The 13837-nt window shown below is 39.1% G+C and overlaps 2 protein-coding genes across 3 annotated transcripts; one reads left to right on the forward strand and one right to left on the reverse strand.

Moving 5' to 3' along the window:
• Positions 1 to 728: 728 nt before the first annotated feature.
• LOC135610688 (4-hydroxy-3-methylbut-2-en-1-yl diphosphate synthase (ferredoxin), chloroplastic) lies at positions 729 to 9172 on the forward strand. 2 transcript variants are annotated; one of them, XM_065105508.1, is made up of 20 exons: positions 729 to 873; positions 1142 to 1393; positions 1808 to 1965; positions 2886 to 2992; positions 3093 to 3193; positions 3272 to 3348; positions 3849 to 3968; positions 4059 to 4289; positions 5548 to 5664; positions 5806 to 5880; positions 5951 to 6028; positions 6574 to 6633; positions 6726 to 6788; positions 6957 to 7101; positions 7189 to 7330; positions 7588 to 7665; positions 7753 to 7912; positions 8012 to 8110; positions 8190 to 8294; positions 8937 to 9172. In XM_065105508.1, exons 2-20 carry the CDS (start codon positions 1174 to 1176, stop codon positions 9036 to 9038), a joined length of 2238 nt encoding a protein of 745 aa, XP_064961580.1. In that variant the 5' UTR covers positions 729 to 873; positions 1142 to 1173; the 3' UTR covers positions 9039 to 9172. The 2 variants fall into 2 exon arrangements, with proteins under 2 accessions (XP_064961580.1, XP_064961579.1); XM_065105507.1 differs by having other exon boundaries at positions 789 to 969.
• A 449-nt stretch (positions 9173 to 9621) lies between these two features.
• LOC135610689 (caffeoylshikimate esterase-like) lies at positions 9622 to 10836 on the reverse strand. The gene has a single exon (XM_065105509.1). It carries the CDS (start codon positions 10776 to 10778, stop codon positions 9768 to 9770), a length of 1011 nt encoding a protein of 336 aa, XP_064961581.1. The 5' UTR covers positions 10779 to 10836; the 3' UTR covers positions 9622 to 9767.
• Positions 10837 to 13837: the final 3001 nt, after the last annotated feature.

The following is a 13837-nucleotide window of genomic DNA, read 5'->3' on the forward strand; positions in this document are numbered from 1 at the left end:
CAATTAACGTAGCAAAGGATGGGAGGATACAGAGTGATTGTCCCAAAAAAAAAAAAACATATTTTCAGTCATAAAATTTAAAATAATAAAAATATTATCATTAACAGTTAATAATTTTAATTTTTAAGTTTTCCATCGAAACTTAGTTGAAAAACTAATTTTAATTTTAATTTTTTCATCGATGATATAAAATATAAAATAAATAAATAATCAAATGAGACGAAGATCAAAGAGGAGAGGAGATTAATTTAACATTTTCAATATTTGTGATGAAGGATGATATCTTCGATATGTCTATAATAATTCAGAAGATATCATATTTTAAATTAGTCAGAATCAACCTAAATAAATTCATATTTTGAATCAATCGAAGAGATTAATTTGAAATATATATCTTCTTTGTGTGGATTCTCAAAAAAAAATTTCTTTTTAATTTTTTCTTTAAAAAAATCCTCTTTTGTTAATTATAATATTTTTTACTGTATTGTAATATTTTTTTAGTAAAACACTATAACACAATGATATATAGTGTCTTACAAAATTAATATAAAAGTTTTATATCTTTATGTTATTAAAAATATTATAATATGATATAATATTATAATATTTTTTAATATTATAATATGATATAAATATTATAATACTACAGTTAGAGAATTCTAGAAATAGGATATTTTTCAAAAAAAAAAAAAAGAAAGAGAGGGTTTTCTTGAAATTCTCCAATTGATGCATATCATTTGTAATTCGCTAAATGATGCATATAAAAAGGTGCTAATTGTTCCGAACTAGATTGGTTTGGTCGGCCAAGGCGTCTCTTGTGCGACACACGCACACCGGCGTCACCATCAGCTGCGTCTTCCTCCCCTGGCTTTGGTGAGTAGGTTCGCTGTACCTTGCCGAGCGCCTCCTCTTCTTCCTGCTCGTCGTCATTCCCCCGGAAGGGCGTGCTGTTGATACAGAATTCCAGAAGTACTTTCGGCTGAAAGCCTTGCCCCTTTTTTGTTCTTCGATTGCTTTATCTTGTTTTGGATTTTGTGGTCATGCTTGATGGAATTGATGCTATCTGAACCTCCAGTTAATTTATTGGTTTGTGAATTTTCTGGCTTTTTCCTTTTCTGATTTTTTAATTGTGTCTTTGTAGGACTGAGAAGGTCAGGAGAGGGTGCTGTGGATATGGCCGCTGGAGCTGTTCCTTCTTCGATTCCTGGTCTGCGGACCAGGGACTACGGCTTGAGCTTTGCAAAGAGCGTAGATTTCGCCAGGGTTTCTTGCGCTCCTGAGCAACCGAGGATGAAGCTCCGGAGAAGACACGCGGCTGTGATTAGGAGTTCTTCCAATTCTGGGTCGGAGATTGTGGAACTTGAGCCCGCCTCAGAAGGAAGTCCCCTCTTAGGTACTGAAATATTCTATAACCGCAGATGGTTAGGTTGTCTTACGTAGCTATACTTCACTTTGTTTAAGACATTTATTACAAAGGATTCTTTTTTGTTAAACCATCTATCAAAATTTCTGATGTTACGTGCTCTAGTTGTCTCTGATTCCGTTGCGACCTCCTGCAACATAACATTCGTCCCCTCCTCCTTCGTTTTTAAAAAAAGATAATTTCCCCTTCAGCATGCGCAATTGTTTGAATTGCCGACTTTTTAACACTAAAGTAGATTATAAACCCCCTGTTGATAACTTATTTCACTATCATCAATATAAGATCTATAAGCAAGTCAGATCATGATAGTTTGAAGTTTCAGAAAAACCTTACATCATTAGTGGCAAGGATTCCTTTTAACTTGTGCTTCATTTTATATGTTAGTTCCTCGACAGAAGTACTGTGAATCGCTGCACAAGACTGTCAGGAGAAAGACACGTACTGTGATGGTAGGAAATGTGGCACTTGGCAGCGAGCATCCTATACGAATTCAGACTATGACAACTTCCGATACCAAGGATGTGGCTAAGACTGTTGAAGAGGTTCACTCACTTAATCCTGTGATTATATTTTTTTCCCTATGTAATCATGTAATAATTACTTTTCCTATGCCAAGAACGTCATTAGTATGAATTCACATTTATTATTGTTGAGCTTATTAGGCTATGATGCTTAGTTTTGAAGGATAAGTTTGTCACTGGATCATTCAAATAGAACATGGAGCAGTGACAACTAATTATATTACAAATAGAATCATTCACACACTGACATTGCCTAAATTTTCAAGAAAGGTGGCCAATTGCACATAGCTTTTTGGGGAAGATCAATTTATGCGATCTCAAGCAGATAGGTTATTTCTACATCTAAAACCCTAGTCACCATCTTTTAAATTTTGAATTGACCTACAAGGAGTTAGTTGGTTTATACTAGAGCTGGTAACCTTATATATAGTTTTCTTATTTGGTTAATTTGAAAATACTTTCATCTTTAGTTGTAATGTCTGGATCACAAGCGTAGTGCTGTTCGAGCAAACAGTCGATATTGCAAACAGCAACTGAATTCTGACGTGCAAAGTCTCCAGAGTAAGGAAACTTGAGCCGTGGATGTAAATGAGAAGGCCACACCTGTTTGAGTCTTTGGCTGTTACAGTTTACCATGTATGAATAATACTAAGAAATTTTAGTTTCCTATGCAAATCTGAAATAGATTTCATGTGGAAATGGCCATGATTTATCTCTGTCTTATTTGCTTAGGCTTTTTCATTGACTATTACTATATGCATGATCTCAAATTTGGGTCCTTTATTCTTTTCATTTAATTTGCCCTTTTCCCAAATGTCCAATGCCATCTGATTCCTTTTTTATGTTTTTCTTAAGGTTCTCTCTAAACTTGGTTGTGCACTATACTGCATACTTTTCTTTCGACAGTATCGGGTTGAAACTGTTGTTTTGGCACTGGGCAGGTAATAAGAATTGCAGATAAAGGAGCAGATTTGGTTCGGATAACAGTCCAAGGGAAGAAAGAAGCGGATGCTTGTTTTGAAATCAAGAACAAACTTGTCCAGAAAAAGTAGGTCTTACATTTGTTCATCATTGGGACAAGTGCATGGATAATGCACACTTTAAGAAACCCTCCGTAATATATCATAATTTCTTTTTTATGAATCCAGTTACAATATCCCTCTTGTGGCCGACATCCATTTTGCACCTGCAGTTGCACTCAGGGTGGCTGAATGTTTTGATAAGATTCGAGTCAATCCAGGAAATTTTGGTTGGTAAATCTACTGTATGAAGAATAACACCCACCATCAAATTCTAAGCATTGATTACTGAGATAATTTCTTTGCAGCTGATAGGCGAGCCCAATTTGAGACGATAGAGTTTACTGATGACGACTATCAAAAAGAGCTTGAGCATATTGAAAAGGTTTGGGAGATTAGTTTGTTTTCCTTCTTTCCATTTTTTATAATAAAAAATGCATGTGCCTGTAGTAGTGTGAATTGCCTATCTATTTACAAGATTGCCTAGGATGCCCAGCTGTTAACACAACTAATTCCTTCTAAAACTGGTTCAGAGTTGAATGGTTTAAATCTGATTTTGAGTTAGATATTCTATTTCTGACAGATATATCCATGGGCCTTATGTAGTTTATTTTTTTGTTGAGGTTCTTTACATTGTCTCTACTGGAGACCTAATGAGACTCTTTTTCCCCATTGAATGTTACGTATAGCATTGAATCCCATACATGTACTTGTAATGCTTACAGAGACCTAAGAATTTGTTTCCTGTTGTGTTCATATTTTGCAGTTAAATTGTTGCTTACATCATCTGCATTATCTTACCACTGAATCAATGACATTCTTAGTTCAAGCCACCTTTGAAGTATGTTAGTATTCAGTCAATTATTTCTTCATCTTTCTGGCCAGGTCTTCTCTCCATTGGTTGAGAAATGCAAGAAGTATGGACGAGCAATGCGAATTGGGACAAATCATGGAAGTCTTTCTGATCGCATAATGAGCTACTATGGAGATTCTCCAAGAGGAATGGTGACCACTCTTTCTATAAACTACACTTTAGGAACCCTTTTTTTTTTCTGTAGAAGAATCTATGCTGAAGATCTTGCTATCTCATGACAGGTTGAATCTGCCTTTGAATTTGCCAGGATATGCCGGAAGCTAGACTTCCATAACTTTGTCTTCTCAATGAAAGCAAGTAACCCAGTTGTCATGGTTCAAGCCTATCGTTTGCTTGTTGCAGAAATGTATGTTCAGGGTTGGGATTATCCTCTGCACTTAGGGGTTACTGAAGCTGGAGAGGGAGAAGATGGACGGATGAAATCTGCAATTGGAATAGGAACTCTTCTTCAGGTTCATACTTCTTCAAACCCTTTATTTTATAGTATTTGCATATTTTATGTCTTCAAATTCATATGTCAAGCAGAGTTTATTATGTTGACGATGTTGTGCAACACTTTTTTTTCATGAGCATTGAAACAAGAAGGTAAATTAGAAGTTTGTCACCTTCTTTCTTTGTGAAGTTATTGGACAAACTCCATCGAATACTTGTCCAAGTGTTATATTGACTACATATGACAACTTGTGCATAAACACTAAGCAGGTTTTTGGTGGGTCTTGTCAATCAGCCATTTATGACAACTTTGTGCAAAAACACTAAGCAGGTTTTTGGTGAGTTTCATCAATCAACCATACATGATGATTTGTGAAAAAAAATTAAGCATGCTTTTGGTGGGTTGGTCAACTAGACATTTCAAAATCATGACACATGGACCCTTATAGTTGCAAAAGCCCAGCAAGTTCATGTCTAATACTAGACCGTTTACAACCATTGAGTAAACTTCAAGCAAATTTACATCTTTGTGGAGTTCAAGATCCCTAATTGCATAAATAAGTTATATAAATGCAGAAAGTTCATTCCGGTAATACAAAGAAAAAGGTAATTTCTTTCATGATAGACCAAGTCTTCAAGTTTAACAAACCTTTTGGTGCAACTTTGAACTTAGAATCACAAACATAAGCAATCATGAAAATATCAGATTAATCCATGAGAGACACCATATAAGTCGGTTTTAAATTCTCACCTCTCTCACATCATTACAGGAACAGCAGCTACGAGAATCTTTGCATAGCTGCCTCATAATTCTTGCTCATTTATGTGAACAATTATTGTTGGTTTCTCTCTTAATTTGTTCTCTTGAAGTATGTTAAGGCTTCATATGTAACACACATATTTCATAGTCATGCAGGTGATGCTATCTTGTGAGTTATGGTCAGATTAAGTAAGCACATATCAAATTTCCATGTAAACAGAGCTTAAAATATATAAAAGATGAATGCATTTGACACGTGTCTAATCATTCAGAAATGCAGCCGACCGAAATTAAACTGTATGAAATTTGGAAAACATAAACTTATGGTTCACCATACGAGAGTTCCAATAGAAAAATTATAATGTTACAGGATGTCCAATGGTATTTAGTGATAAGATAGAAGGTCATGCTTTGGAGATCAGCAAGAGTTCGGTTATATGAAACGTCGCACTTTCGAGTAAAGTTGGAGTTTATAAGTAGAATGAAATTCTCTAATATCTGTAGCCATTGTTCCACAGGATGGTTTAGGTGATACAATCAGGGTATCCCTGACCGAACCACCAGAGGAAGAAATTGATCCTTGCAGACGATTGGCTAACCTCGGTATGCAAGCTGCAATTCTTCAGAAGGGAACTGTAAGGCTCTTTTCCAATTGTCATTTTCTACCAGTCCTTGCTTGACAGCAAAGTGCTACAGTATGCGATGTCTACCTTACCGTTCTTAATAATTGCCTTTAATCTTTAGAACCTAACTTGTGCAACACAATTTTTTATTAGGTACCTTTTGAAGAGAAACATAGACGATACTTTGACTTCCAGCGTAGAAGTGGTCAACTTCCAGTGCAAAAGGAGGTTAGCAGTGTATTTGGTTTTCTGGCTTGATTTGCGTTGCAAGCTTTCTTACTGTAGCTACTTTGTCCAGGGTGAGGAAGTGGACTACCGTGGTGTGCTTCATCGTGATGGTTCTGTTCTTATGTCAGTTTCCTTGGATATGTTGAAGGTATGTGTTGCTTTTATGTAATTGTTATTGAATATTTTTTATTCTATTGTTGCACATATTATTGCTTAGAAAGTGAACTGTAATACCAAACAAATGCTTAAGTGTTTATTTCACGTGTCCAAGCTTATTCAAGGTCCACTGGTATCTGCCAATGCTAATCTAAGCCTCTCATTCCAGGATCAATTAATTCTGACCCTGAGATCCCCAATTATTTGGCAGTTCATTAGGACCTGCTGGATACAGGATACCAGTCAATCTCCACATTTTTAACCAATCCTAGCTGATTTCTGGTGGTCTCAAAACATCCAGACCTCATGATGTGATTCTGACAATCTGGAACACCCCCAATCATATCAACCATGGGCTTATTTATTTCTCTTCATTTAGATTTATTACATTATGCAGATATGATGCATAGCTTTTGTTTCTAGATAAGACTTAGATTAGTCATTGGCTCTCTTCATCACCCTGGCATGTCAGTTATATTTGCATCTACTTTTGCTTAATTGCATCTTATCCTGATTATGGCAATTTTCTTATGTCAGACACCAGAACTTCTTTACAAGTCTCTTGCAGCAAAACTTGCGGTTGGCATGCCTTTCAAGGTTTGTAATTCTCAACTTCCACCATCATGCTTCAGTAAATTCATTGGAGCCTGTAAATATAAGTGTGTTGCTGAAATGTATATTGCATTCAGGATCTGGCAACAGTGGACTCTATTCTTTTGAGAGAACTTCCTCCATTGGAAGATGCTGATGCTGTAAGGATTTTTTTAATTCTTTATATTTTGGAAGAAAGAAGATTGAAGTTAGATCTTTTGCAGAATTTAGAGTTGAATAATTATATTTTACTACTTTGATTTTTTTTAATCAAAATTAAACATGAAATTTTCTGTTATGGCTGATTCATATTTGCCACCTATGATCAGAGGTTAGCTCTCAAAAGGTTGATCGATATAAGTATGGGTGTTGTAACACCACTGTCTGAACAGCTGACAAAACCACTTCCTAATGCAATTGTCCTTGTCAACCTCAAGCAACTCTCAACTGGTGCTTACAAGCTTTTGCCAGAAGGTAACATTTTATTTTTGTACTTCTCTTTTGCTTCTTTCTTTTTTTCTTTTGAGGCTTCATCGGTCCTGTGATGTGTTTGTTTTATAGGCACTCGATTAGCTGTAACTGTCAGAGGAGATGAACCTTATGAAGAACTAGATATTCTTAAAATTGTTGGTGATATAACAATGTTGCTACATGATCTTCCATACAGTGAAGATAAACTCAGCAGAGTTCATGCAGCAAGGAGGTGAGTAATCATAGTAACAGTAGTCAATTATGTAGCTAGTCCTTAAACACCCATCTTTGTTTTTACAATAATAGACACTTGCTGGATTTTCTGTTTATTTCCATTTTTACCTTGCGTTTTACTCTTAATATCAATCTCTATTCACTACTCAGTGCTACATTTTTCCATTTTGGATTAGAGACTCCTACTCCTGGCTGTCAACCAGCACAGATTTTCTTTTATTTGACACTTTTTCTATGATCTTGATTATTTTTCAGGTTGTTCGAGTATCTAGAAGGAAATTCCCTGAACTTTCCTGTAATCCACCATTTACAATTTCCTGAACAGATCCACAGGTAACGTTGGGATCTGCACAAAAGTTGAATGAATGTTGGAATGGGAAATATATTTTTCATTTCTCATTCTAGTTCTGCAATTGGCAGAGATGATCTGGTCATTGTGGCTGGGAGCAGTGCCGGTGCTCTTTTGGTTGATGGGCTTGGGGACGGTGTGCTGCTTGAGGCTTCTGACCAGGAGTATGAGTTTTTGAGAAACACATCTTTTAACTTGCTTCAAGGTTGCAGAATGCGCAACACAAAAACTGTAAGCTATTGCAAACTGTTATTTAGCAGTGAAATTTGAAAATTATCTGAATATAATTGGGTTATTAAGTAATCGTCTATGCATACAATTCTATCACAGGAATATGTGTCTTGCCCATCTTGTGGGCGGACACTTTTTGACCTTCAAGAAATAAGTGCCCAGATCAGGGAAAAGACATCTCATTTGCCCGGTGTCTCAGTAATTTTCGATCTCAGCACTGGCATGTTTGAACACTGCTATTGTATTGAATTGGAACTAACCCTCCACTCTTTTGCAGATTGCAATAATGGGTTGTATTGTGAATGGGCCAGGAGAGATGGCTGATGCAGATTTTGGTTATGTTGGTGGTTCGCCAGGAAAGATTGACCTCTATGTAGGGAAGGTAAGTGCTGTCCTCAGCATAATCACTACATTCGAATTATACTGTAAAGTAATGAGTTGTTGTAATCATTACATGCATCAAAGGACTTTCACTGGGTTCGCCGCATTAACCTGAGGTTTTTATTAGGAAAAAGAACATATCTATTTTTGTCGTTATTGAACTATTAACCTGGAATTCACTAGGCTTTATGAACTTTGGATGACTAGCAATTATGCAACTAAGTTGGGATAAAGGAATGAAACATATGAAAAACTAGAGAAATTACAAAGAAAATGGTGTTGAGATATAAATAACAATAAGGCAATGATCGATCAGTAAATAAGCTACAAAATGAAGGGACCAATATGTAAATTACCTTTTATATTAAATGCATTTTATAGCTTACTGGAAGTGCAATTTATAGCTGCATTCAACTGAAGCATTCCTATTGTCACCTTGTAAAATCTACCTCTTGGATCTCTGCATGTGGCAATCTCATTGGTTTGAGGTCTCGAGCCTTTACCACTTCATGCTTCAGACTCTTTAGATCATAAAGTAATTGAAACTAGAAATTTTGAACTGGAGCCATTTCCAATATTAGCATTTATAGGTTTGAGATAATTCTTTTACTAAAGCCAGGAGGATGACTTTTACATGTCTTAGACCGTGGTGAAGCGAGGCATAGCAATGGAACATGCAACTGAAGCTCTAATTCAGCTCATAAAGGACCATGGCCGCTGGGTCGATCCACCTGCTGAAGACTAGATCTGGTACTTCTCCGTAAAGAGAAATTGAATCTTCATGGGTTTGATGTGATGCAACATGATGTATTTGCTGCTGGGATTAATTTCCCATGCATACATTATTTACAATTATGAGTTAACGAGAAAGGTTATACATGATTCACTGTCTTAGATCCTGATATCAATATTTGTATACATACATGCTTGTCTCATTGTTACCAAAAAACCATGAAAGCAGATCCTCTACAGAGCAAATGGTTGCTTTGAGGAAGAATACCAAACAACAAGGGACAAACATTTGAATCTTTTATTAGATGTGAAGAACTATTGAGGATTGTGAAAGGTGTATTATTAATAGAAGTCAGAATAGAGTGGAAAATTTTAGTATCCCTGAGAAATTAGATCAAGTATTTGTCTTGCTGAGGTGATACAGATGTAATCTTTCTTACTCACGTTCAAAGTTGAAGACATCTGTTGCTTCTAAAACCTCGCAAGAAGTTCTTCAGAGTCAATCAACAGATGAAAGTGTAGCCAAGTGGTCAAAACCAAGATCCAGAAGGCAAATTATTTGCAGAAGCTGTCATGCAAATAGGAGAAGAAGCAAGTTTGGACATAAACGGAAATGCATTGCAGACATTAGCACAAACACAAGTCTGACTTCCAAGCCTAGCGTTATGACTACATCACACACAGTGAAGAGAGGCCACCGAATACGAAGGGATGTTGGCAGTCTTATGGATCAACAGGAGCTTCAAGCTTTGCCTTCTTCTGCGGCCGTGTTGGGCACCGCTCGAGCCTTCAGCCACTCGATGATTTCGCCGAACACGAGCTCCACGTTCTCGTCGGGCTCCCCCACAATCTGGTGCCACATGCCCGGGAATATCCGTATGGTCTTGTCCTCGCTGGCGGCGCGCCGGCGGAGCTCCTCCACGCAGGCCGGGTCGCAGACGACGTCATCCGCCCCGTGCACGATCAGCATCGGCAGCGTCACCTGCTCGAACTTCCCCTGCACCTCCCGGCACACTCGGAGCAGCTCCAGCGCGGTGGCTGCCCGCGGCCGTGCTACCGTTCGCCGGGGGCTCGCCAGGGCCAGCTTCCGCTTCCACTCCACCTTGAAGGACACGTCTGGGATGGAGCCCCGCGTGAAGGCGATGTTCCAGGTTGGCGCGATGGCGGCCGCGAGCCACAGCAGGTGCTCCAGCGGCCACGGCGGCTTGAACTTGGGGCTGATGCCGCACATGGCCCCGTTGAGCACCACCCCGTCCCACCCTCGGGTCGCGCGTCCGTCCTTCTCCCGCAGGTGGATCATCAGCGCGATGGCGCCGCCCAGCGACTCCGCGTAGAGAAAGCAGGGCAGGGAGGGCGGGTATCGCGCGCGGAAGGAGTCGAAGAAGGTCACACAGTCATCGACAACAGGCTCGATGTCGGGGATGTGGGCGACGAGGCCGTCGGAGAAGCCGTGGCCCTGGTGGTCGAGGGCGCCGACGGCAAACCCGTGCTTGGCCAGGTAGACAGCGGTGAGCTGCACGAGCCAGCTGGACTCGCCGGTGAAGCCGTGGACCACGGCGACGGTGGCGATGGGCCGCGCAGGAGGGAGCGGCTCCCACCACTGGGTGAAGATGCGGAGGCCACGGGGGTTGACGAAGGAGGAGGAGGCGTGGGACACGGCGTGCCGCGCGTAGAACTCCTCCGCGCTCAGCCGCCCGAAGGGGCTCCGCTCGTCCGCCTCCGCCACCGGGTGCGTCATCTTCCTCTCCTCCATTCTTCCCTCCAACGATCGATCCCTCTTAGAAAAATTATCGCCTTCCGCCGAAGCCAATCGGAGATTTCGAAACATAAAAAAGTAAAACTAAAATGACATTTATATCCCTCCGAAGGAATCGATTTCGCCCAAATTGAGAAACCAATATAAATACCCCTCAAATTAATCTCCATAAATCGCCCAAATTTTAGCCCAATAGCATAGACAAATAAAAATCTAAATCGAGAGAAAGGTGCTGAGTCACATGAGAGAGTGGTTGGGGGGCTGCATTGAATTGGATTAAACCAGCCAACGCAATCTGGCCAACCGACACTGCTGTCGCAGGCAACGACTTGGTATGAATCAACGGCCGAGGATGGACCACGCGGGTATATTGACGGTTCAGATACACACGGTGTCGTAAATGTTCGTCATTGAATGCTGGGCTTGTGGCTGCGGGCAGTGTGGGTCGCACCCGCCACCTACCTTTCCAACGGCCGTTTCTATTGGTCACCTTCCTCTTCACCGTGTGCTCAGTCTCCCATGTGCAACCAACGGTGAACCCCCCTCGGGAGGAACCGGGATCACGGTTTGATTCCGTACGGTTCGGATTCCGGTTCAATTCCAAATCAATTGAAAAAATAAAATGTAAATAGAAACTATATTATAACAGTTAACATTTCATATTCAAAGGTCAAACTATAATCGAAATTATGTTCGAACTAGAATCAAAACCGAAATTGTCTGGAATCGAATTATGATTCTTTTTTTTTTTTTTTGTGAAATTGGAATCGTCAAATTACGATCAGATTTACTTTTACTTGGGAGTACACATGAAATATAGGATACGATGTAGGTTAATTTTACTACAACTTCAATCAATCTTACTAGTTACCCAATAACTATTTGTTAGTGAACTTTACATCATCGTAGTCAGGGAGTCAACACGGTTTGGTTCGACTTCGAATATCCAAGGAGATGCCTACGAAGACTCTAGTCCGGTCGTCGGGTTGGATCGAGCGGAGCAAGTCATCGTCTGTTTCCTCGTCACTAGGCCCTGCACACAGGTCGAAGTCAGGGATATGTTTTCCCGACCTGACCTCTCTGAAGGTCAAGTTAATGGAGTGGGATCTCACTCAAAGTCCTCTCTCGAATTCTCTAGGGACAAAGTCTCTCTTGGCGTAGCTAAGTGGTTGACTCTTATACCTATGCACGAGGGTTGATCGTACAGGGTTTGTTTAATGGTTGTTGACCCCTACAGGCGGTTAGCCCATACCTTATGTGTGATCGATGTCTGCATCGGGGCAGCTTTATACTCGGTGCCATCCTAAGTTTCCGAGGTCGGCTTTGTACCTGGTGGCACCATCTCGAGTTCTCGAGGTCGACTTTGTACTTGGCGACACCGTCTCGAGTTCCCGAGGTCGGCTTTGTACTTGGCGACGCCGTCCCTAGTTCCCGGGATCGACTTTGTACCTAGCGACGTTGTCCCGAGTTCCTGGGGTCTGCTTTGTACCTGGCAGCGTCGTCCTGAGTTATCGAGGTCGGATTTGTACCTGGCGGTATCGTCCCGAGTTCCCGAGTCGATTTTGTACTTGATGGTACTATCGTGGGTCCCTCGAATGGGTTGTACCCGACAACCCCTGCTCGATCATGAAAAGGAGGCTAAAATGGTGGGGCATGGTTGGTCATGCTACCGTGGATGCTGTGGAGGTATGCCAAAATATGCCCTATCACTATTCAACCACATACTTACATTATTTGATTTTAGGTTAAATCCTCCAAATATTATGTTATAAATTAGTTGGGGAAGCAAATCATTATAAGATTATAAGATCAAATTTCATCTTCCACAGGCATCGTTTGTATAAAAAAAATAATGTAACCAACATTTAATATAGAGAAAGAAATATACAACCAACTCACGTTTGTAAATATTATATATATATATATATATATATATATATATATATATATAGTTTCATTTAGACAAATAAATATTTTTGTTAATTCTCTTACTATTAGTGTAACTTATGTAATTCTACTGTCTCCATCTTTTGACTGAACAAAATTCCTTAGTTGGTTCGAGATTTACTTTGTAATCCAATGGAGTATAAGCCTTCAAATTACTTGAAATGTAATCAAACATATTTTTTCTATGATTCATTATCCGTTTAAACACTTGTATGAATAACTACTTCTACTTTACCGTAAACACGCATGAAATAAGATTCAACATCTAATCATTATAAAAAACCTTAAGCACTATATACATGAACCATGTAATCCCAATAAATCAATAACAAATTGCTAAGTATATAAGGGGAATATAAAAAAAAAGTTATTTTCAATCCAAACTTTTAAAAGTTCTCATATGATTTTACCCTTAACCCCCATCGGGCTTGTCTCGTCCGCCCTGCACCACTCTTCTGTCACCTCAAATTCTATCCCTAGCTCTCGTTGGATCCATCACCTTGTCCCTATAGTCTTTGCTCGTTGCATAGGCGATCAATGTCATCGTTTGCAATTCTTATGTGAAGAAGGAGAGGATGCAAAGGTCATCATTACCTCTGTGGATCCCATCGAACTTTCTATTGCACATCTTTCTTTTGTCGAGTTTGTGAAGATATAATAGATCTAACAAGACATAGCGAACGGGAGACAGGTTCGATAGGGGGTTAGGGGCAAAATTATATTTTCATACTATAAGACCACTCTACAAATTTTTTTGAAAATTGAAACGCTCTAAAAATATTTTCAAATACAAAGATTTTTTTGTGGGAATTCACCCAAGTACACAAATAACTCACAAAGTATATGCTTTCCCCACACTTTGATATCAAAAATAAAAATAACTAATTTTTTAATTAAAATTTAAAATTTATTAACTTAAGTTGAAAAGTTTATTATCTCAAGTTTAAGTCATAACTAAAATTCACAACTAGTAAATCACCTTAATTTGTACTCTAAAGTAAGAAAAAAGCTACTTTAGTAATATAAATTTATTTTTAATACCGCTAGAAATAAGAAATAGTTCAATATTATTTGACTTGATTTAAAATTTAATTGAAAAAGATTTGGGT

This window comes from Musa acuminata, chromosome BXJ2-4 (genome assembly GCF_036884655.1).
Source record: "Musa acuminata AAA Group cultivar baxijiao chromosome BXJ2-4, Cavendish_Baxijiao_AAA, whole genome shotgun sequence".
Lineage (NCBI taxonomy): Eukaryota > Viridiplantae > Streptophyta > Magnoliopsida > Zingiberales > Musaceae > Musa > Musa acuminata.